General features: G+C 39.1%; 1 protein-coding gene across 3 annotated transcripts in view; it reads right to left on the bottom strand.

Moving 5' to 3' along the window:
* LOC114646568 (uncharacterized) overlaps window positions 1-25,504 on the bottom strand; it is a 116,245-nt gene that overhangs the window by 43,700 nt on the left and 47,041 nt on the right. For all 3 annotated transcript variants that reach the window (XM_051922725.1, XM_028794822.2, XM_051922726.1), the window contains 4 exons: window positions 14,541-15,475; window positions 10,771-10,931; window positions 8,693-8,842; window positions 6,075-6,204 (listed from right to left, as the gene is read on the bottom strand). In XM_051922725.1, the coding sequence (XP_051778685.1) occupies window positions 6,075-6,204; window positions 8,693-8,842; window positions 10,771-10,931; window positions 14,541-15,475 (1,376 nt within the window). The remainder of the gene's footprint in view (window positions 1-6,074; window positions 6,205-8,692; window positions 8,843-10,770; window positions 10,932-14,540; window positions 15,476-25,504) is intronic.

Genomic DNA, 25,504 nt, shown 5'->3' with positions numbered 1-25,504 from the left:
TTTACATGCAATTTTGTTTTCACCATACTATCGAACCAAAAACTGAATTTGTACGGAGCTATTTGAGAGCTATTTCAAGAAAGCAACGGGGAGGAACAAGCATCGAAAAGCAGGTGCATTCGCAGGAGTCTCTTTACCCAGGATATGCAGCGCAAAAAGGACCTGTGAGTAAAACAAATTAAACAAGCAAAAAAAAAAACAGAGCAGAGAAGAAAATGTCTGGTTGTGTGGGGAAAATGGACAGTTTTGATAGTACGGTGGAGGACTGGGCCACGTATGTTGAAAGACTAGAACAGTACTGCCTGGCGAATGAGATTAATGACAGAAAGAAAGTTGCTGTGTTACTTAGCTTAATGGGAGCTAGAACCTACAACTTGCTTCGCAGTTTAGTGGCACCAGCAAAACCAGCCGAGAAAACATTCAATCAAATAGTGGAAGTCCTGCAAAATCATTTGAACCCTAAACCGCTTGTAACTGCAGAGCGTTTTCGCTTTCATAAACGTAACCAAACAAAGACGGAGACTGTAACGGAGTACGCAGCAGAACTAAGAAGGCTTGCAGAGCACTGTGAATTTGGAGAAAACTTGTCAGATTCTTTAGGAGACAGGCTTGTGTGTGGATTGCACAATGAAAATATACAAAAACGACTCTTGACTGAGCGTACATTAACCCTGCCTCGTGCTGTAGAAATTGCAGTGTCAATGGAGACAGCTGCTAAAGATACACTCGAGCTGCAGCAGAAGATCGCAACAGAGTGTAACACACATTAATTGGAAGCGACCCACACGAGAAATGCGCCCTGCTACAGATGTGGAAAAAGTGTTTAAAGTGGGAGTACTGGTTTAAAGACAAAGTGTGTCGTCAATGTCAGAAACCAGGGCATATTCAGAAAATGTGCAAAACCCGGCCACGTGACAAAAAGTTCGCAAAGAACAAACAAACATAAAAACGTGCACAAAATGAATACTGCCACATCAGACTCTTCTGAACACGAACTAGCTTGCTTTGATATCTATGCGCTTAAAGAGGCAGACATAGGAATCTTGTGGGTGTCCCTTGAAGTGGAAGGCATGCCTTTTAAGATGGAGCTGGACACAGGATCAGCCCTGTCAGTGATCTGCTATAAGGATTATAAGGAACATTTTGCACATTGCATCCTGGAGACAGTTCCTGTAATGTTGAAAACATATACTGGTGAGAAAATAGCACCCTTGGGAACAATTAATGTAAATGTGAAATATACAGGGAAAACACATACATTGCCACTTTTTGTAATTAAAAAAGGGGATGTACCACTGTTGGGACGCGAGTGGCTGAAGAAAATACAGTTGGATTGGCAGTCAATCAAAGCTATGTAAACCATAGAAAAATAAAACAATCAGTCCATAAATAACAGTTTTAAAGAGCTTCTTTCACAGTATGTAGTTTTTTTGGGATGGCATTGGCACATTAAAACATATGAAAGCCCAGATTGTATTAGAAGATAATGCAGTGTCAAGGTTTCACAAGGCAAGGCCAGTGCCATATGCCCTACGCCCCAAAGTAGAAGCAGAATTGCAAAGACTAGAAGGGGAAGGCATACTGACAAAAATGGAATGGTCTGAATGGGCGACACCAATTGTGCCAGTTGTAAAGGGTGATGGCATTGTTCGCATATGTGGTGACTTTAAGGTGACAGTGAACCCAGTGTTAAAAACTGAACAATATCCCATACCCCGTATAGATGATATATTTGCATCCCTGGGCAGAGGAGAAAAGTTTTCAAAAATTGACCTTGCACAAGCATACCTACAAATGGAAGTGGAGGACTCCTCCAAAATGTATTTGACTATTAACACTACTAAAGGCCTGTACCAGTATAACCATTTTGTTTTTGGAGTTGCTTCAGCACCAGCCATATGGAAGAAGGCCATAGAACAAGTCTTACAGGGAATTCCTGGCACTCAGTGCTACCTTGATGACATTCTTGTTACAGGGGCTGATGACAGGGAGCATCTAGAGAATCTAGGAAAAGTCCTGAACAGATTAGCAGACTTTGGCTTGAGAGTCAACAAAAATAAGTGTGAATTTTTCAAAAATTCCATTGAGTATTGTGGACACCAAATTGATAAAGAAGACTTACATAAATGTAAAAACAAAATTGAATCCGTCCTGAAAGCACCAAAACCCCAAAATGTATCTCAATTGTGGTCATTTTTGGGACTGGTTAATTATTATCACAAGTTCCTTCCAAATCTTTCGACTGTTTTGCATCCTTTAAACAGTTTGCTGCACAGTGAAACAGCATGGTGCTGGACTAAAGACTGTGAGCGTGCGTACAAAGAGGCAAAATCTCTTGTAACATCTGACAATGTGCTAACTCATTATGACCCCAACTTGCCAGTCCAGCTTGTATGTGATGCCTCTCCTTATGGTATTGGTGCCGTATTGTCACACAAGTTCACTGATGGGACGGAACGGCCAATTGCCTTTACCTCAAGATCCTTAACTCCAGCAAAGTGTAATTATGCCCAAATTGATAGAGAAGCCCGTAGTTTGGTTTGGGGAGTTAAGAAGTTTAACCAATATTTATATGGGAGACATTTTACCTTGCTGACTGATCATCGACCATTGTTGTCCATCTTTAATCCATGTAAAGGTGTCCCAGGTATGGCTGCTGCACGACTTCAACGATGGGCATTATTTCTTGGGGCCCACACTTAACACTATTGCATTCAAAGGTACAGAGCATCATAGGAATGCTGATGGACTGTCGCGGCTTCCATAGGAGTTATCACACCCCAGGAATTTAGCGGAACCAGTAGACATGTTCCAAATGGCTCAGGTAGACTCATTGCCAGTCATGTGCTCTGACATCCAGCGAGAGACACGCTGCGACCCAACACTTTCTAAAGTTTATGAACGGACAGTTAAAGGCTGGCCATCCAAGAGCAATGCAACTTTATCAGCCTACTCATCACGATGTGACCAACAGTCTAAGTCAAGGTTGCGTTTTGTGGGGCACATGTGTTATAATTCTGCCAAAACTTCGCACCAAGGTCCTTGAGGTGCTACATGAAGGGCACTTAGGGGTAGTAAAGATGAAGAACCTGGCTCGCAGCTATGTCTGATGGCCTGGCATTGATCACCAGCTGGAAGACCTCACAAAGACATGTAATGGGTGCCAGCAGACTCAAAGGTCACCAACGTCTGCACCACTTCACCCCTGGGAATGGCCCACCACCCCTTGGAAGAGCATACACATTGACTATGCAGGTCTATTCTTTGATAAGATGTTTCTTATTGTTGTAGATGCCCACTCTAAGTGGCCAGAGGTTTTCTGTACCACTAAAGCAACTGCCATAAAGACAGTGGAACTCCTACATAACTTGTTCTCGCGTACAGGAGTACCAGAACAAATAGTAAGTGATAATGGTAGCCAGTTCTCGTCTGAGGAGTTTAAAAGGTTCCTCAGGAAAATTGGAATACAACACATACCACAGCACCATACCACCCTGCAACGAATGGTCTTGCTGAGTGTTTTATGCGGTCCTTCAAACATTTCATTAAGGCAATGTCCTCTGAAGAAATATCACTACAGCACAAACTGTCCAAGTTTTTACTGGCTTATTGTAACAGCACCCATTCGCCTACCGGACAAATACCTGCAATGCTTTTTCTAGGCCGTCCTCTGAGATCCCACCTGGACTTAATGAAACCTGACCTACGTAGGCATGTCCAACAGAAGCAGGCCACCTGGAATCAGGGTCAAAAGTCACAAACCCTGCGTACCTTTTCTGTGGGTCAGAGAGTTTTGGCTCGCGATTATCGTAACAATGGCCGGTCATGGCAGCAAGGTGTCATTGCCTCACAGACAGGAGCACTTACTTATACCGTAGACATTGGGGATGATGTTGTCTGGCGTCGACATACAGATCAATTGTTAGACACTACTCCTTCTGACAACCACCAACAGGAAGAAATTGCATAGCCAACTGCATTGCAGGACATGGCTGTACCAGAGTGTAATGGTCAGGAGTCCACCATCACCACAGACAACCAGGAAACACCACAACCTGAGAGTCAGGACTCAGTTGGTAGTTCTAACTCAACATGCACTAGACGTTACCCTGACAGAGTTAGGAAACCTCCTAAAAGATTTGAATGTTAAATTTTATATGCTGTTATAGTTAAAAATATTTGTGAGAATATATATTTTTTTTGATATAGCTTCAGTGCTGCGTGGGAGGAGTTATGTATATTGTGTTAGTGGATCTACTTTTTTGTGGTGTATGTATACTGTTAACCATTATGTGTGAGTATGCGCATTGATATGTTTTCTTAGATATACAAGAATAAAAAGAAAAACATGGAAAGCGGTTATGATACAGCATTTCTCAATTTTATATAAGGTAGAATGTGTAAGACACAACAGTGGGCAAGCCAACAAAAACACTATGCTCTTAGTAGGGTAATCAATCAGGTATTTGTAGACAAAGGTTTTCCCTGTTCCTGCAGGACCATCTAAGAAGAAGCATGTTTGTCGCAGATGGGAATCGCTGTATGCAGCATGTAAAACAGTTTGCGAGGGTGGACGCAGTTGAAGAAGCATGTTTGTCACAGATGGGAATCGCTGTATGCAGCGTGTAAAACAGTTTGCGAGGGTGGACACGGTCGTGTGTATCCCATGACGCGGGAGGAGGGTTAGAGTTGGCAGGCGGGGCTCTGTCGTGCGTATCCCATGGTCTCTGTCTTGCGTGCCATGGTCGGCTGCTTAGTGAATTATATACAGTATATAGATATATCTCTCTATTATAATAAAAAAAAATCCTGGAATGAGCCAAGACTTTTTAGCCTGGGACAAGACGTGACTTTTTTGGACAGATACTGTCACACGTCCCGTGAGACGAGACTTTGTGACAAGAGATTTAACCATGCCCGGGGCCGGAAATAAAACACAAAGAGTAGATGACAATGTAGAACATCGTAAAGAATTCAAAAAAGTTGGCACGATACACATGCAGAGCAGGTTAGAGATAATGAAGTAATAAAATTCAAAACTCTCAAAGAAATGATAGTAACGATCACATTAGCGCAAACAAACAGAAATTATTACTCAGTGAAATAACGGAACAGCAAAAAGAGATTGAATATATTGTTTGGATTTAAACTTTAAGTCGGAGACTCGTAGATCGTCTAATTCTTGTTGCCATTAGGGAAAAGTAGTGTTTCTTCCCAGTGAAGAGTCGTATCCGCGAGGGTGGTGTTGATTGGTTGACAAGCGAAGCAAGCAGGGTGCAAAGCCCCCTAGTTTGTTTTTCAAATTAAAGCTATAGGATATACTAATGTAGTGGATTCAGGGGGGGGCGTTGGGGCCCCAAGAAGAAGATTCTACTTAGGGCCCTAGTTTAGCCAGGGGCAGCACTACAGTCCAAAACATGCTAAACAGAGCTGCAAAACTTCATTAAGATAAAATGATTTCAGAATTTAAAATAAGTTATGTCCAAAGTAAAAAACAATGCATGGCAAATATTTGGCAAGGTATAAACAAAAAACAAAATCATGACACTGCTTACTGCAGTAATCACAAAAGCCACAAACAGCACTGTGAGTTGGTAGCTCACGTGCTATAAAGATTAACATTTTTAGCAAAAAAAGTGCTTTTTAAATGAGAAGGGGATGTGGATATCTAATATATGTTAAGGCTCCAAGAGAGCATGTCTCCTTTATCAACAGTATTGTACAAAATTCTTAATTTGTAGTATTTGTTAATGATATTTATATTGCTTATCAAGTTAAAAAAGGGGCAACTCTTTCCTTTGACTTCTGTATATCCATGACTTCAATATAGATCCACCACCCTCAGGCTAAATTTCGATTTGGACCAATATGTATTACATATCTTATTGACACTCTGGGAATTTGGGCAAATGTTGATCTTTGATAAACTAAAAACTCCGGAGTCTTGTGGGATTCATCTTTCACACAGAAAACCCTCTCATCATGCATTGTCTTCTAGCTGGCTGAAACCAACAAAACAGCATTTAGTTATTACCCAAGGTTAGATTATAGATTTACTTCTGAAGTAGGCATACCTCCACCAGTATTTTTATACGGGTGATTCTTTGGAATGGTAAAACCAAAAACGACTTTAGTGGCAGACGATTACACTTTGGGTCCTGCTGGAGGTGAGAGAGTATCTCCACAAACTGAGGATTCTCTTTACTGATGTCCAAAAAGAAGAAAAAAAACAGTCAATAAATATATTGAAATGCATTTTCTTTTGTTATATTAACAATATGTAATCCTATGAGATGGAATACTTTGACCACTACATATTTGTAATGACTGATACAATGGTTAAAGTTGAACTTACTGCATGATAAAACACATTTATTTATGGACATTTCTTCTTGTAATCTTTGCTTATTTGTCTTAGAAATTTAAAAGTTAAAGTCTTCTATTGGACACCTAATGTTCACATAATAAACTATTATCCAACAAAATCTATTTGGTTTAATTTGATTTAATTCTGACCATGTTACTTCCCAATGTAAGCATGCTAAAGGTATGTGAAGTAAAAGAAAAATATTGTATACAGTGTATACAATACCTATAGTATATATACTATACACATATTTACAGTATATATACACACTGTATAAAAATATATTCAAATTCACAGATACAGTATCTCACAAAAGTGAGTACACCCCTCACATTTTTGTAAATATTTTATTATATCTTTTCATGGGACAACACTGAAGATATGACACTTTGATACAATGTAAAGTAGTCAGTGTACAGCTTGTATAACTGAGTAATTTGCTGTCCCCTCAAAATAACAACACACAGCCATTAATGTCTAAACCGCTGGCAACAAAAGTGAGTACACCCCTAAGTGAAAAATGTCCAAATTGTGCCCAAAGTGTCAATATTTTGTGTGGCCACCATTATTTTAGAGCTTCACAGGTTGCCACTGGAATCCTCTTCCACTCCTCCATGACGACATCACGGAGCTGGTGGATGTTAGAGACCTTACGCTCCTACACCTTCCGTTTGAGGATGCCCCACAGATGCTCAATAGGGTTTAGGTCTGGAGACATGCTTGGCCAGTCCAGCACCTTTACCTTCAGCTTCTTTAGCAAGGCAGTGGTTGTCTTGGAGGTGTGTTTGGGGTCGTTATCATGTTGGAATACTGCCCTGTGGTCCAGTTTCCAAAGGGAGGGGATCATGCTCTGCTTCAGTATGTCACACTACATGTTGGTATTCATGGTTCCCTCAATGAACTGTAGCTCCCCAGTGCCAGCAGCACTCATGCAGCCCCAAACTATGACTCTCCCACCACCATGCTTGACTGTAGGCAAGACACCCTTGTCTTTTTACTCCTCACCTGGTTGCCTCCATACACGCTTGACACCATCTGAACCACATAAGTTTATCTTGGTCTCATCAGACCACAGGACATGGTTCCAGTAATCCACGTCCTTAGTCTGCTTGTCTTCAGCAAACTGTTTGCAGGCTTTCTTGTCCATCATCTTTAGAAGAGGCTTCCTTCTGGGACGACAGCCATACAGACCAATTTGATGCAGTGTGTGGCATTTGGTCTAAGCACCGACAGGCTGACCCCCCCCACCCCTTCAACCTCTGCAGCAATGCTGGCAGCACTCATACGTCTATTTTCAAAAGACAACCTCTGGATATGACGCGGAGCACGTGCACTCAGCTTCTTTTGTCGACCATGGTGAGGCCTGTTCTGAGTGAAACTTGTCCTGTTAAACTGCTCTATGGTCTTGGCCACCGTACTGCAGCTCAGTTTCAGGGTGTTGGCAATCTTCTTATAGCCTAGGCCATCTTTATGTAGAGCAACAATTTTTTTTTTTTTTAGATCCTCAGAGAGCTCTTTGCCATGAGGTGCCATGTTGAGCTTCCAGTGACCAGTATGAGAGAGTGTGAGAGTGATAACACCAAATTTAACACACCTGCTCCTCATTCACACCTGAGACCTTGTAACACTAATGAGTCACATGACACCGGGGAGGGAAAATGGCTGATAGGGCACGATGTTGACATTTTTCACTTAGGGGTGTACTTACTTTTGTTGCCAGCGGTTTAGACATTAATGACTGTGTGTTGAGTTATTTTGAGGGGACAGCAAATTTACACAGTAATACAAGCTGTACACTGACTACTTTACATTGTATCAAAGTGTCATATCTTCAGTGTTGTCCCATGAAAACATATAATAAAATATTTACAAAAATGTGAGGGGTGTACTCACTTTTGTGAGATACTGTACAAGGAATTTTACATTTTATGTTCCAGGTGTAATAATGTTCCATAGCTGTCACGTGCAATGCTGCACATATATACTTTACCAGAGGAATAAAAAAACTTTAGTAATTTTAATATCTGCATCACTATAGTAACCTTACCTTTTTCACTAATTCATTCATTCATTTTTTAAACTTGTTCTTTAAGTAAATCTTATTTAGATAAGAACACCCTTTACAGTTATGCTTTTAATTCAATTTAATTTGGTCTATGTGTACATAACTCAGTAATTGTGTAACATGTACATATTGTAAAGAAAGTTGAAGATCTTCATAATATTTATTCATAGTGTCAGTTTATAGCAGCATAGTATCATTTGTCAATTTGTGACTTAAAACAAAACCTATACTGCAAGTTTAGATTTCTCATTATCAATTACCTTAGGTTATGCAGTGTCTGCTCTTGGTAGAGCATATTCCGAATATAGTCAACATAGGCAGAAAAGTTATTCCTAGCATGATGCAAAATGACATCACAGATGTCACAGAACAAATTTCCTTCCAGTTTTTCCTTTAGGTCCTCCAGAAACCTAAAGATGGAATCAGCATAAAGAAAACAACTTTAAGAATACTGATTTGCTTTTTAGCCATACTGAGAAAAAAAAAACTGTAGGTTCAGACTGGGTCTGAGACTTCACAATGACTGAAACATAAATATTTGTCTGATATTGTAGAAATTAAATACAGTACATATACTGTAGATCATCATAGAAATAATTTATCTGAAAAATATATTTTGAAGACATTCATTAGAAATATATTAATAGTTATTTAATTGTACTAGTATATTAGTATAATGTATTAGGGTGACATTAAGAATAAATTCAAAGTAATAGAGATTACTGATAAAGACTTTTGGATTTCTCTATAAATATTGAGGTAGTGGGGGGCAGGAGAAAATATCAAAATTGAATACTGTGGTTTCATACGATTCCATCTCTGAACAGAAATACAACTAGACCTGCATTTTTGGACAGAGCCAATAGCATCATGTATCACTTTATAGAATTTCACACTGGGAAGGGCTGTCCTTCATATTACAGACCGTCACAGATGTATCATAGACTGGGACAATTAGTATTTATATATATTTTTTAATACAAAAGTAATTTGTATATATCTTGAATTGACCAACACAATTTATATTATATGTCACTTTTCTTTATAGAACAACATTCTGCAATACTGTACAGGTGGTGGCCATGCTACTATACGGCTTTCTGTGATGTACGCCTAACAAGCTATAAGCCATGCCTGAGTCATATTGTGTGAATGTCTGTGAAAAAGAAGCAACTAATCAATAAGGAGAAAAAAAACGAATAAATGAACAAAATTTTCAGTTTTGGAAGCCTATTTCAACTTCGATTGTAGTTTCAGTAAACAGAAATTTAGAATGTGGAGGAAGTTACCCATGGAAGACCTATCACATCTACAGACACAGTCTATCAACAACCAAGTTCTAATTACCTGAGTCAGCTAAAAGGCAGTATATCTCTACAACAAAAGCTAGCAAATGGTGGAGTACATCATACTGTAGATGTGCTGTGCCAAAAATAATAATCATTCTACAAAATAACTTCAGCACTTAATCTACATCACACATTTAAGAAAATGTTAAAAATCAATCTTCTCTATCACATTGTGGCATGTAGGCTCCCTATAATGTAAATATGTAAATGTTCTAAATTTTGCTGTACATACAGGTGCCGAGTCATAACACTGTTCTTTACATATGTACTGTATGGAACATGTACTGTATACTTGTTATATTATGATTTAATAAACTTAACATGTTGATCTACAAAATTTCATGAATATATATAAGTGCTAAATTGGTTGTTTTTGGACTATGGAGAATGATTATTAATTATCCTTAGAATGTGTGTGGTTTATTGGTATTTTACTTGTAGCTTCACAAAACCAGATTCCAAGAAACCTACATTATTACTGGAATACTTCATAGTTTTTTTGCATTAGCTTAAAGGATACATAGGCAGCATATTCATTACTTTTTCCCTATGATGGAATATAATTTATGCAAAGTATAGCTTTTTGGTACATTAAACATCCATGTAGTCACTGCCATAGGGACCTCAAAATTAACCCGAACGAAGCATAGCTACACATATAAAATAAACCCACATTCACAACAAGAAAATTTGCATTCACTATTTTAACATATTCTCTTTGTACTGTGGTAGGAAACCATATCACTATGAACATGCAAATACATAGTTCTATATTGGTTATACAACTACAATGGCACAACGTCCAATGTTATACAAACAACCTAATTTTAGCATTTGGCAAAGCACACTTTGAGGATGCAAAAACCTTTAAACTGCTCTATTCATTAAAGCCCAGCAGCCACATGACTTCTTTGGAAAACAAATTACATTATGAACCTATTTAGATTGGCTTGGAAAATGAACAACAGAATACTTATTGCATTGCTTACAAAGAGCTGATTTCCTTGATCTTGCCGATACTGGAGAAAAGTGATTTTCTGTCCCTGGGCCCAAGGGCAGTGTCAAGGTCTGGCGAATGCATGAAGTGATCCACAGCCACTGTAAGGCTGTCAAGGTATGACTGCTCAGAGGTTACTACTTCATACATGCTCTGAAGCAGAGAACAAAGCCTTGGTTAGGAACAAATGTGAAACAAACATAATGACATAAAAAAATATGACAAATGAGAGACCATTCAGTCTAGTTACATTATCCCAATATCTGATCCAGATACTTTTAAAAAGTTGTCAAAGTTTCCACTTCAACTATATGACATGACAGTTTGTTTCAGAGTTTCTCAACTTTTTTTATGACAAAGTGCTTCTTGGCTTCAGTCTTACATACACTTTCCCTTAATTTCTACAAGATTCCTTAAGTACATGCTTTGCTATTTATCACAAAGAAATCTGTTGAACCAACCATATACGATACCTTTGAACATTCTCAAGACCTAAACTAGGTCCACACACAGTCTGTTCAATTCCCTGGGCCTATCAGAATAAAGTCCTTGAATAATGTAGAATTCTGAAAAGGCTTGCAGAAGCATTCTCATCTGATCCACTCATACTAGACTTCATAGTAATTCTTTCATAAGTTCATGCATCTCACAGCTTAATATCTCGAAATGAATATTTGATGGATATCCAAGTAAATTTTGTTACACTGGTTGGGAGCTACTGAGGAATGGCGATTTACTGTTGTCACATTGATTATTTGTAATAATGTCTTATTTGTATGAGCGTCTCCATATCAAATTTCATGTCAATGATTTTGTGATCTCAAATGGTCTACTTTAAATTTCATACTTGTTGAAAAGAACTGCTGTTTAAATTTACCAATAATATAAAGAGAATGTATATTAACTTTTATGATTCACAGTCATAAAATTTGCTGAAGCCAATACAAATCCCTATATAATAATATTTCCGTCACTACTGTTATTGCTGTATAAATGGAGAGTGATTTACATCTTTCACAGATAAGGTTTTCAGAAAATTTAGTCTATTTAAAAAGTGCATGTTGAACTACATGTACAGTAATCCCTCACTATATCACGCTTCGACTTTCACAGCTTCACTCTATTGCGGATTTTATATGTAAGCATATCTAAATATATAACGCGGATTTTTCACTGGTTTGCGGATTTTTGCGGACAATGGGTCTTTTTATTTCGGGTACGTGCTTCCTCATTTGGTTTTCCCAGTTGATTTCATATAACAGACGCTATTGGCGGATGGCTGAGAAGCTACCCAATCAGAGCACGCAGTTAAGTTCCTGGGTGCTGATTGGCTCAGCAACGGATTGCAGAATTCGATTCCGCTTTGCGTTAACCAGGAAATCTCGTCTCGCTCATTCAGCATCAACGTGTTTCACTGTGTAAATAGTTCACTTTTGTGCATTGCTAAGCCCTTCGTTATGTCTCCAAAATGATCTGCTCTTGCTACTGCTTCAGGGGCCGTGCCCAAAGCCAACGGAAGATGTTAACAACCGCCGAAAAGGTAAAAGTTTTGGATATGTTGAAGGAAGGGAACAGCTATGCCACTGTAGGACGCCATTACAGCATCAATGAGTCCACGGTTCTTTTTATTTAAAATGGAGGAAAAGAATATAAGATCTACGGCCGCAGTGTCCTTTAACCAGGGAGCGAAACGAGTTGTAAGTAGACATAATAAGGCAGCAGTCCAGATGGAATCTGCTTTAGGGATTTGGATTGAAGACTGCCGGAAGAAGAACAGTGGTGCTACACAGTGGCCTGAAGAGGCTTTAGAAGAGCTGTAACGCTCTCCTTTGTTGTGCAGTAAAATTAAACTCATCGTTATCAGACAAGTCATTGTTGGTGAGTAACCATAATTAATTTTCTACGTACAGTACTTAGTACATGTATGTACTTTTAGTGTCACTGTACACAATTTTTCTTGCATTGTATGAATTTATTGCTGGTGGCCTGTCTATCATAATGGCTGTAACATATGTGATATCGGAGACACTCTATATCTTTAAAATAACATTTAGGTTTTACTGTATATAAACTGTGTTTCACATACATAATTTTTAGCAACTCTTAACTAATATCTAAGAATACAAAGGGCTTATGCTGTATAACTTTGCGGAAATGTTTATAAGAGTGTGGGAGAGTTTATAAGGGCTTAAAATATATACAAATAACCATATAAACGTATGGTTTTTACTTTGCGGATTTTCACCTTTTGCTGGGGGTTCTGGAACGCAACACCCGCGATCAAGGAGGGATCACTCTAAATTGTTATATAAAAGGTACCAATCACGTCACGTCACTATAGAACATTATTTCACCAGACACATTTTCCTGGCAGAGACATCAGAAATGTCAGTGTTTTTTTTTTGTCAAGGGTATGGATTTTTCAATTTTGTTGTGCATTGCATAGCAATGTCATGTGGCACAGAGTTATATGATGTACCCAGGCTACTTACTTCTTAAACAATAGAGTTTTGGAGTTTAATGGCAGGGATTTTAATGCTCAGAAATTGTTTAATCCAATTAAATTTTTTGTGCAAACTAACCAACACATCCAAGTCTTCATTGTCGTGTTTATAATTTTAAGTATTAGGGGGCTTTGCCCCCTGCTCGCCAACCCCCGGGTCGGCACTACGCGCATATGGGGATGTGGATGTAAAATTTAAACATTGTTATTTTCATGGAAATTGTTACATATGCATAATAGAACTATTTTACATTACAGCAAGTAATTAACCATATTAAAAAATAGTAAAATGTAAGAATTTGAAAAGTAAATTATGTTTCATGTTGCGATAGAGTTATTCGTAGTGTTTCACGATATTGTTCTGTTTGGATTTGAAATTAACATGCAAATACTTTTTAAACTTACACTTTTCCTGTTGAACTTCAGTAAAAACAATTATTTGAATTAAAGTTTCATCAATATCACATCGAATTTTGATTCTGTGTTCGGACTTGCATCGTGACAACGCAACATATAACTCCCTGTGAGTGAATTTTGTTTCTTTCCTTCTAATAAATAAACCAACTTTTTCAAATGTTTGTCTCTGCGATTTCTTAATTGTCTTTGCAAAAGCTATTCTAACAGGAAATGTTTTAATGCGAATGGCGTCTAATGTTATCCACGGGAGATGTACTACATTACCTTTCTTGGATACATCTTTCTTTCAATAGTAATTCGGGCATTGCAAGACCCTACGGTGTTAACAGTTTTTTTTCGGGATATTGTAAGTTGATGTTCCACATGATCACCACCAACGGTTTCAGCATAGTCTATTGATACGCATTTAACTAATTTGCCATGTAACTGATCAACAATTTTCAAGTTAATTTGTTTGACTTCATCATTTCTTGGTGGTAGGATTGCTCATGTACTCATTTCTTCTGTTGGTAACCCTTTGGGATGAAATTCTTCAATAAGATTTGGACATAAGTCTTCTTTAATTGGGAACTTAAAGTGAGGAAAACGTAAAAATTTATAAGCGCTAAGAGAGCAGGAACTGTGTCTGTCAAAAGCATTCACACAAATGAGAGGGCCGTGTGCGTGGTTGAATGTTGTTGAGATGGGCGGGACTTGAAAAAATCTCATGGGAAATTCTCTCTTATAAAAGGAAATCCTGAGACGAGACTTTTTCAAATAGAGACTTAATGGTAGTATTGAGATTTCTGTAACTGGTGTTAAGTGTTTTATAGTCACACCTATACCTAAAGAACTTTGCTTACCTCCTGTAGTAGAAGTTTTTGTTTGTCCAGATGATCTAGAACACCACTGTCCTGGACCACACTTCGATTCTGCCAATACTGCTGAAGAGGCCTCTTCTTGCCAGGTTGCCTCCGGATTACAAAGTTTGGAGATAAATCGTCGTCATCATCATCTCCATTTCCTTCACTTGGACAGCAGTCATTGATGGTACCAACAATTACTCTCTCTGTCTTAGGTAGGTTTTTTTTTTCCTTTATCCATTTAGAACTCAAGCTTAACTCGGATATTTCTACAACACTGCTGTTTGAGCATTGACTGTCTTTCAGTTCTTCCTCCAAATGTAATATTTGGTGTGGCTGGCATGTTAGATCTTCTGCCTCAACACACTGATGACGGTCTTTCTTTTTTTGAACAGGTGATGCCATAAAGATATCATTTCTTGTATTGTCTTCTCTAATGGACAAGTGGGTCATGGTCTTGGTGTTACTGCATTCATCCTTTCCAGAATCCAAGAAAAGACCATCTTTCATAAACCCTACAGGAGATTTTGTTTTCTTGTTCCGAGACGGTGAAGTCAAAATAACATCATCTGTTGGCGAACGCTTTCCACCTATAAAACTTGCAAGACTTTCACAGGTGAGGAGTGATAACTTCCTGCTCACTTTTTTATTGATTCCAGTAAACTTCTTACCCTTGTTACTTGTCTTCTGGTGATCTAAATGTACCCCAGGAAACCTCTCCTTTAGTTCCACTAAAACACTGTTGTGAGTGGTGCTGTCCAAGTCAGATTTCTGGTAGACATTCTCTTTGTTTTCTTTCTTTGCTATTTCTTGCTTCTTACTATTCACTCCATATGATGGATCCTGATGAAAGGGTTTAGCAGCAAGCAGAGGAACTGGGATCAGTGGTTTTGAGATGTTGCTGGGTGAGTAATCTTCTCTAAATTGTTCCGTCTCTATGGATCAATCAAAATAGTTGTTTTCATTTAACAATAGTATCTTTGAAACAAAAATATTATATATATTTAAAATTAGTGAAGCATCCAGATGTCTTGTAAACTCTATTGATTTGCAAGCTCCCATCACTTGATTCTTGACATATACCACCTAAATTTGATCCTAAAGTTGCTGAATTTTTTTGTGTTTACATTGTTACCTGTATATAGAGTGAAATATGATTTGCATTACATTTTTCATGTGTTTACATAGGTTAAGTATTTAAAGAAAGTTGATTTTAATTAAGATATTAATTTGTCTTCCACCATCTGATAACCCACAAAATTGGCAGGAAGAGTTTAGTCTATCAAGCTTACAGACAAGAGGTTACAAAGCTATTTAAACTCCTGCCTGAGTTAGTATTCTCTTCCCAAGATATAAGGAAGTCTGCAAAAGTCATAATCATTATTTTTATTCCTGGTTTCCTCATTAACGTCAGAGTAGCAACACGGTGACTAAGCTTCCCTATACAAAAACTTTGAATCTAGTAAAGTTAAGTAGGTTTTTTGTCATTCCATCCATTACACAGTATTGCAGCATGGCACAAAATAATGTTCCCAGGACCGTGGTGTGACATATACATAAACACAAGTGCACAACAGGTAAAGAACAATACTATACTATAAATATAAATACATAAATAAAAATAGGTAAATAAATATATAGTAATACTGTAATTTGAAACAGACAGTAATAAATAAATAACAACAACAACAAATAAACAATAAGTGTAACAAATGTACTGCATATAAATAAGCTACTAGGAGCTGATCTGATCTGAGTGCAGGGAGGGCAGCACAGAGTTCAGAGTCTGGACGGCCAAGATATAGAAGTAGTTGCAGAACCTAGCAGAACTGTTTCAGATGCTGCAGTACCTTCTGCCAGATGGAAGTGGGACAAAGACACCATGGGAATGACGGGAGCAGTCCTTCACAATTTTATTGGCTTTGCGGATGCAACACTTTATAAAGATGTAATTACTGGAGGGCAGAGGTCCCAATGATCTTTTCTACTGTGGGCACTATCTGTTGCAGAACCTTTCAGTCAGAGACACTGCAGTTCCCAAACCAGACAGTGATGCAGCTGGTCCAAACACTCTCAATGGTGCCCCTGTGGAATGCGGTGAGAATGGGGAGAGAGAGAGAGAGAGAGAGAGAATTGCCCTCTTCAGCTGCCTATGGAGGTTTGCTTGGCTAAGGTCAGCTTCCAGGTACACACCGAGGAATTTGATGTTCTTGACCAGTTCCACTGAGGAGCCCTCGTTGTGCAGTGGGATGTGGACAGCATGGGTTTTCAACAATCTTCTTTTTCATCTTGTCCACATAAAGAGACAGATTATTACATTTTCACCAGTAGACCAGTCATTGTATCTTCCATTATGTAAGCGGACTCATTCTTCTTGCTGATAAGACCTACCACTGTTGTGCCATCTGCAAACTTAAAGGTGGTATTGGGCTATAGCCATACAATCGTGAATCATCAGAGTGAACTAAAATGGGCTCAGTACATAGCCCTGGGGGGCATCAGTGCTCAGTGTGATGGTATGTGATATGTTTCTGATTGGGGTGTCTCTGTCAGGTAATCCAGGATTCAATTACATAGGAAGTGTTGTAGCCTAGCAGAACCAACTTCCCTATGAGCTTCCTTTGGCCACACCCTGACTTATTTGAGGATTGTTTTGGACCATTTAAGCAGTTTTTTGTATGCAGGCAGTAGCATAACAGATCAGAAAAAATGACATGCAGGTGGGGTATAACTGCAAGAATTGTAAGAGTTTGTAAACACAAGGTCTAGTTTGTTCTCTCCCCATGGTTGGAAAGTCTAGCCACAATAATAAAACCATTAGGATGTGTGGTTTTCAGCTCTGTAACAGTTATTTAGAATTACCTAACAAAGGGATGTAAATGGGCAGAATAAAAAACAACAGTAAACTCCAGTGGCAAGTGAAAAGGATGCCACTTTACAGTTAAACATTCCAGCAGTGCAGTGGCTTGATTTCCTCCTTCTCTTCATTGGAAATACAAAGACACTGACAAAGAAATCAAGTATGTCCTGGATTTGTCCCTTGAACTTCTCCCAGTGAACTGTGCCTGGCACACATTCAGTAGGAGTCTCCTGGGGCCTTCTTTCAGTCTCTACCAAGAACTCATAACCATATGGGAGGGATGAGGATGTAGACTGACCAATAACCAAACTCCACAAATTGATATATCTTCCACTTCAACATAAAGGTTACAGTACAACAATTGTAAAACTGATGCTGTTTCACTGGTTTATTAGTCCAGCTCATGATCACCTCTACCCTCACTTGTTTGCAAGACCCTGAAGGGCCTAAAATCTTCCAGTTGCAACAGCTGCTTACTCTTTACCTGCATTGAACAAGTTATTCAGTGATGAATACAGTGATCTCAGATTTAAAGTTTACGATACTGATCACAACAGCACCACATTAAGCTGCAAATTGTCATGGTTCATATGTGAGAGTTTAGTCTTATAAAGCTAATAGGACATCATCTTCTGCAAACAGCTGAATGGGAAATAGGACAAAATATACCCATGTCATATTCCAATGCCAACAGTAAACTGCATCAGCTTAATACCACTAATGTGGTAAACAGCACATTGCACTAACCTTGGCTCACTATACTCTTGCAGCATCTTCCATAAGATATCATGGGGTACATGGTCATAAGCTTTTTCAGACGGCTGCTAAGAGGATCAGGCAAATCATCCAATAGCTTGGGCAGAATAAGCAGAACATTGCCTAGGCTTTTCTCAGCAAAGGTACAGAAACATTGTCCACAACTGAGAATATCACTGAGAGATGGAAAGAGCACTTTGAGGAACTGCTAAATCTGGTGGACATGTCATCCTCAGAGGATGCAGTGCTAGAAGTATTTATTAAAGAGGAGTCTAGCTCTGTGGTCAGTGGTAGGTCTGGTGATTAAAAAGTTTTAAAATAGCCAGGCCGTAACAGTGGAAGAAATCTGACTACAAATGCTAAAAGCACTGGATATTCTGAAGGTGTTTTGGCTAATGCATATTTTTAATGCTATGTTAACAAAAGTAAAAGACTGAAGTATATTGTGGGATTATCGCTGGCATCTCCTGGGAATGTGTCTTGCAAAAATTCTTTTATATTTACAGGCCCAACCCATGAGCAGATACCATTCATCTATACATACAGTTCAAAAAAATTAAGGGAATACTTAATCATCACAGTTCAATACCAAGTTAGTCACGGAAAAACATACTATTTGTTGGCTTAAGCAGTGGTATAAGCAACAAAAGGAAAGTGTTGGAGTGATACAGTGTGGCGGAGACACTTGAAAGTTTAAGTTCAAAAAGTCGCACAGTGCCTGTAATAAAAAAAAAAAAATGTCAGATATCAAAGTCGACATGAAAAGGAGAGTTGCAGACCACCGTCTGTTTATTCTGTTTCAGACAATATTGCAAAAGCTGACCCTCATGTCGACGACGCAACTCCAGGCTGTGAAAGTGCTGCTATGTCCAGCAGATCTTCAGGTGCTGGCTGAACACACACCTCTGCTTCAGAAACTGCTGGGCGACCATCTGGCTGTGTGCTATATTATGTGACTAGCAAAATACCTGCGCTTCACAGCGGAGAAGTAGTGTGTTAAAGAGGTTATGCAAACATATATACAGTGGTGTGAAAAACTATTTGCCCCCTTCCTGATTTCTTATTCTTTTGCATGTTTGTCACACAAAATGTTTCTGATCATCAAACACATTTAACCATTAGTCAAATATAACACAAGTAAACACAAAATGCAGTTTGTAAATGGTGGTTTTTATTATTTAGGGAGAAAAAAAAATCCAAACCTACATGGCCCTGTGTGAAAAAGTAATTGCCCCCTGAACCTAATAACTGGTTGGGCCACCCTTAGCAGCAATAACTGCAATCAAGCGTTTGCGATAACTTGCAATGAGTCTTTTACAGCGCTCTGGAGGAATTTTGGCCCACTCATCTTTGCAAAATTGTTGTAATTCAGCTTTATTTGAGGGTTTTCTAGCATGAACCGCTTTTTTAAGGTCATGCCATAGCATCTCAATTGGATTCAGGTCAGGACTTTGACTAGGCCACTCCAAAGTCTTCATTTTGTTTTTCTTCAGCCATTCAGAGGTGGATTTGCTGGTGTGTTTTGGGTCATTGTCCTGTTGCAGCACCCAAGATTGCTTCAGCTTGAGCTGACGAACAGATGGCCGGACATTCTCCTTCATGATTTTTTGGTAGACAGTAGAATTCATGGTTCCATCTATCACAGCAAGCCTTCCAGGTCCTGAAGCAGCAAAACAACCCCAGACCATCACACTACCACCACCATATTTTACTGTTGGTATGATGTTCTTTTTCTGAAATGCTGTGTTCCTTTTACGCCAGATGTAACGGGACATTTGCCTTCCAAAAAGTTCAACTTTTGTCTCATCAGTCCACAAGGTATTTTCCCAAAAGTCTTGGCAATCATTGAGATGTTTCTTAGCAAAATTGAGACGAGCCCTAATGTTCTTTTTGCTTAACAGTGGTTTGCGTCTTGGAAATCTGCCATGCAGGCCGTTTTTGCCCAGTCTCTTTCTTATGGTGGAGTCGTGAACACTGACCTTAATTGAGGCAAGTGAGGCCTGCAGTTCTTTAGACGTTGTCCTGGGGTCTTTTGTGACCTCTCGGATGAGTCGTCTCTGCGCTCTTGGGGTAATTTTGGTCGGCCCGGCCACTCCTGGGAAGGTTCACCACTGTTCCATGTTTTTGCCATTTGTGGATAATGGCTCTCACTGTGGTTCGCTGGAGTCCCAAAGCTTTAGAAATGGCTTTATAACCTTTACCAGACTGATAGATCTCAATTACTTCTGTTCTCATTTGTTCCTGAATTTCTTTGGATCTTGGCATGATGTCTAGCTTTTGAGGTGCTTTTGGTCTACTTCTCTGTGTCAGGCAGCTCCTATTTAAGTGATTTCTTGATTGAAACAGGTGTGGCAGTAATCAGGCCTGGGGGTGGCTACGGAAATTGAACTCAGGTGTGATACACCACAGTTAGGTTATTTTTTAACAAGGGGGCAATTACTTTTTCACACAGGGCCATGCAGGTTTGGATTTTTTTTCTCCCTAAATAATGAAAACCATCATTTAAAAACTGCATTTTGTGTTTACTTGTGTTATATTTGACTAATGGTTAAATGTGTTTGATGATCAGAAACATTTTGTGTGACAAACATGCAAAAGAATAAGAAATCAGGAAGGGGGCAAATAGTTTTTCACACCACTGTATATATATACATATATATATATACATATACCCTAAGTTCTTGTCTATAAGCCGGACTCATGTATTAGCCGGAGACCAAAAATCATACGAATTTTTAAAATAAAATCGTATCATAGATAAGCCGGACTCATGGATAAGCCGAACATACTATAACCTATAACTAATAGAAGGGAGGGAGGTCAGTGGTCTCACTCGCGCCCATTTAATTTCTTTAAGGGGGGAGAGAGTGTGAGATATTGCCGTCTCTCTCACTCCCCGCATGGCGCGGTTGGAGCGGCCGGAGCGCGTTCTTTCTGCTCTGGGCGTCGCCGAGTCAACACGAGCGCGTAGCGGTCATTTAAATTGTGATTTTATATGTAAGCATATTTAAATATATATCGCGGATTTCTGCGGACAATGGGTCTTTTAATTTCTGGTACATGCTTCCTCAGTTGGTTTGCCCAGTTGATTTCATACAAGGGACGCTATTGGCAGATGGCTGAGAAGCTAGATTGCTTACTTTTCTGTCAATCTTGCGCTGACTATCTGTGATCCTGACGTATGGGGATTGAGCAGGGGGGCTGTTTGCACACCTAGACGATACAGACGCTCGTCTAAAAATGCTGAAAGATTATCTTCACGTTGCTATCTTTTGTAAAGCTGATTCCTGAAAAGACATGCTGCACAGTGCTTCGCATACTTAAAAGCTCGAAGGGCACGTATTGATTTTTGACTGAAAAACAAACTATCCCTCTCCCTCTCTTTGTCTGCTCCTGACGGAGGGGGTGTGAGCTGCCGCCTTCAACAGCTTTGTGCCGCGGTGCTTCGCATACTTAAAAGCCAAACAGACATATTGATTTGTTTCTTCCTTTGAAGAGGAAGATATGTTTGCATTCTTTTAATTGTGAGACTGAACTGTCATCTGTCTTGTCATGGAGCACAGTTTAAACTTTTGAAAGAGACAAATGTTTGTTTGCAGTGTTTGAATAACGTTCCTGTCTCTCTACAACCTCCTGTGTTTCTGCGCAAATCTGTGACCCAAGCATGACAATATAAAAATAACCATATAAACATATGGTTTCTACTTCGCGGATATTCTTATTTCGCGGGTGGCTCTGGAACGCAACCCCCGCGATGGATGTATAAGCCGGACTTATGTATAAGCCGATATTCTATTTTTTCATTTTCACAACTTTTTTCCTTAGATAAGCCGCGGCTTATTGACAAGAACTTAGGGTACATATATATATATATATATATATATATATATATATATATATATATATATATATATATATATATATATATATATATATATATATATATATATATATATATATATATACACATACACATACACATACACATACACATATACATATACATATACATATACATATACTAGCAAAATACCCGCGCTTCGCAGCGGAGAAGTAGTGTGTTAAAGAGGTTATGAAAAAAAAAGGAAACATTTTAAAAAATAACGTAACATGATTGTCAATGTAATTGTGGTGTCATTGTTATGAGTGTTGCTGTGTTTTATATATATAAAATACACACACACACATATAAACATATATATACATATACATATACACATATATATACATATCCATCCATCCATCCATCCATCCATTTTCCAACCCGCTGAATCCGAACACAGGGTCACGGGGGTCTGCTGGAGCCAATCCCAGCCAACACAGGGCACAAGGCAGGGAACCAATCCTGGGCAGGGTGCCAACCCACCGCAGGACACACACAAACACAACCACAAACCAAGCACACCCTAGGGCCAATTTAGAATCGCCAATCCACCTAACCTGCATGTCTTTGGACTGTGGGAGGAAACCGGAGCGCCCGGAGGAAACCCACGCAGACACGGGGAGAACATGCAAACTCCACGCAGGGCGGACCCGGGAATCGAACCCAGGTCCCCAGGTGTCCCAACTGCGAGGCAGCAGCGCTACCCACTGCGCCACCGTGCCGCCCTATATACATATCTACATATATATATATATATATATATATATATATACATATACACATCCACATATCAACATATATATATATACACACATATATATACACACACACACGCTTTATGGGTGATGATTGTTTTACTCTTTTTATGTTTATTTTATTTTATTGTAGAATCAACTCCTATCTGCGCACAGCAGGGCAGCCGTGGGCGGATGCGTATGGTGTATTCACTCCATGTTATCGTGCATTGCGCTGTCACTGGTATTTTGATAAAAGAATTTGAAGAACATATAAGAAGCGTATAAATTATTAAACAGTAAAACATTAACATTTAAGAAGTAAAGTTACATTAAGTACTACTGCAGTGCCTTCGGGTATACCTCATTTTTTGTTTGCCCATTACATGCTTAAATGTATACATTTTTTGGTGCACCTACCGGAGAACACGCGACATATAACCGAGCGTGGGAGAAGCATGGATTTTAAACACGCGTTGAGTTCATCTGCTGGTCTCCCTCGTGGAATAACTGGTAATGTTTGACTAAAATCTACAGCGAGTAAAACGACATTACCTCCTATTTTTTTTTTTTACGATCTCTGAGATCTTGCTTTTTTCGGTTCAAGGCTTCATAAGCTGTTTTATGTTGTATGGTGTACTTATCCCAAACCATCATCTTTGAATGTTGCAAGACTTTCGCCTTGTATGTAGATTGGGGTAATTACATTAATTGCATTCCTAGTCTGAATCACAATCTGATTGTATGGGTGGTTACCTGGCACTGTAGGGTTGGCACCCGTCCTTTAAAATACGGAATCGTGCCGCGTTTGAGAATGAAATTGCGCGTCCCGTTTTGAATCAATACTGGACGGGATTTATCCCGTATTTTTATTATCATTTTTTTTTTAAAGCAGCGTCTCATGCAAATCATCCCACACGCATTTTATGAAGATGCCTCCTTTCCTACTTTTGATTGGGTAATACTTGATGTCATCGTTAGTTTCATTGGTCTTTTCAACTGTCCAGTGAGGAGGGCGTGTCTTTTAAGTAGAGTCTGCAAAGTGTTGGCACTGAGATGTGGCGTCAGCGCCATAGTTGAAGCCCCTAACGTTGTGGTCAGCAAGCTGGCTAACATCCGCCATGTGCCGTCTTTCAGTTGCGAGAAGCAGATCATAGAATGGTTGAAACTGTTGCCCCTAATGTTGCGCCACGGCGTGTGGTTCGTTTATACCTCGTGTCTTCTCATTAAACTTTTATCTCGCGAATATGTTATTGCAATCCGCAGCGGGAGCGTTTCTATAAACTTAATTTAAAGTTACGTTTTACACCGTGCTTTGTTTCCCTTATGAACATGCTTGTATGCTTAACTCGCTCCGTTCTCAATTGATAACGGGAGCGTTTCAATAAACTAATTGAAAATAGTTTTGCATTTACCTTTTTAGTAAAAGGCGAGCTTTTAAGCCTGAGAAATCACCCCGTAAATGCACACGTTTAATTGGACATGTGTTAATATGTATGGTTACACAGTATTAAAAGACAGTGAACAACGTCAGTTACCTTTGTTCCCGCGTTTGATAAAAGGTGAGCTTTTAAGCCTGAGAAATCACCCCGTAAATGCACACGTTTAATTGCACATGTGTTAATATGTATGCTTACACAGTATTAAAAAACAGTCAAAAATTAACATCATTTACCTTCGTTCCCGCGTGCGACTCGTGCTGTAAATCTCTTCCTTGTTTTTAGTTCACGTGATTACGTAGGAGGCGTGATGACGCGATACGTGACTCCGCCTCCTCCATTACAGTGTATGGACAAAAAATATGTTCCAGTTATGACCATTACGCTTTGAATTTCGAAATGAAACCTGCCTAACTTTTGTAAGTAAGCTGTAAGGAATGAGCCTGCCAAATTTCAGCCTTCCACCTACATGGGAAGTTGGAGAATTAGTGATGAGTCAGTCAGTCAGTCAGTCAGTGAGTGAGTCAGTCAGTGAGGGCTTTGCCTTTTATTATTATAGATATATACATATATATATATACATATATATATACATATACACATATATATATATATATATATATATATATATATATATATATATATATATACACACAGTAATCCCTCCTCCATCGCGGGGGTTGCGTTCCAGAGCCACCCGCGAAATAAGAAAATCCGCGAAGTAGAAACCATATGTTTATATGGTTATTTTTATATTGTCATGCTTGGGTCACAGATTTGCGCAGAAACACAGGAGGTTGTAGAGAGACAGGAACGTTATTCAAACACTGCAAACAAACATTTGTCTCTTTTTCAAAAGTTTAAACTGTGCTCCATGACAAGACAGAGATGACAGTTCCATCTCACAATTAAAAGAATGCAAACATATCTTCCTCTTCAAAGGAGTGCGTGTCAGGAGCACAGAATGTCACATAGATAGAGAAAAGCAAACAAATCAATAGGGCTGTTTGGCTTTTAAGTATGCGAAGCACCTCGGCACAAAGCTGTTGAAGGCGGCAGCTCACACCCCCTCCGTCAGGAGCAGACAAAGAGAGAGAGAGAGACAGAGTTTTTTAATCAATCAAAAATCAATACGTGCCCTTCGAGCTTTTAAGTATGCAAAGCACCGTGCAGCATGTCGTTTCAGGAAGCAGCTGCACAAAAGATAGCAACGTGAAGATAATCTTTCAGCATTTTTAGACGAGCGTCCGTATCGTCTAGGTGTGCGAACAGCCCCCCTGCTCAATCCCCCT

This window comes from Erpetoichthys calabaricus, chromosome 2 (assembly GCF_900747795.2).
Source record: "Erpetoichthys calabaricus chromosome 2, fErpCal1.3, whole genome shotgun sequence".
NCBI classification, from domain to species: Eukaryota; Metazoa; Chordata; class Cladistia; order Polypteriformes; family Polypteridae; genus Erpetoichthys; species Erpetoichthys calabaricus.
Note: the sequence above shows the minus strand (reverse complement) of the source record. Positions and strands in the feature narration are given on the sequence as shown.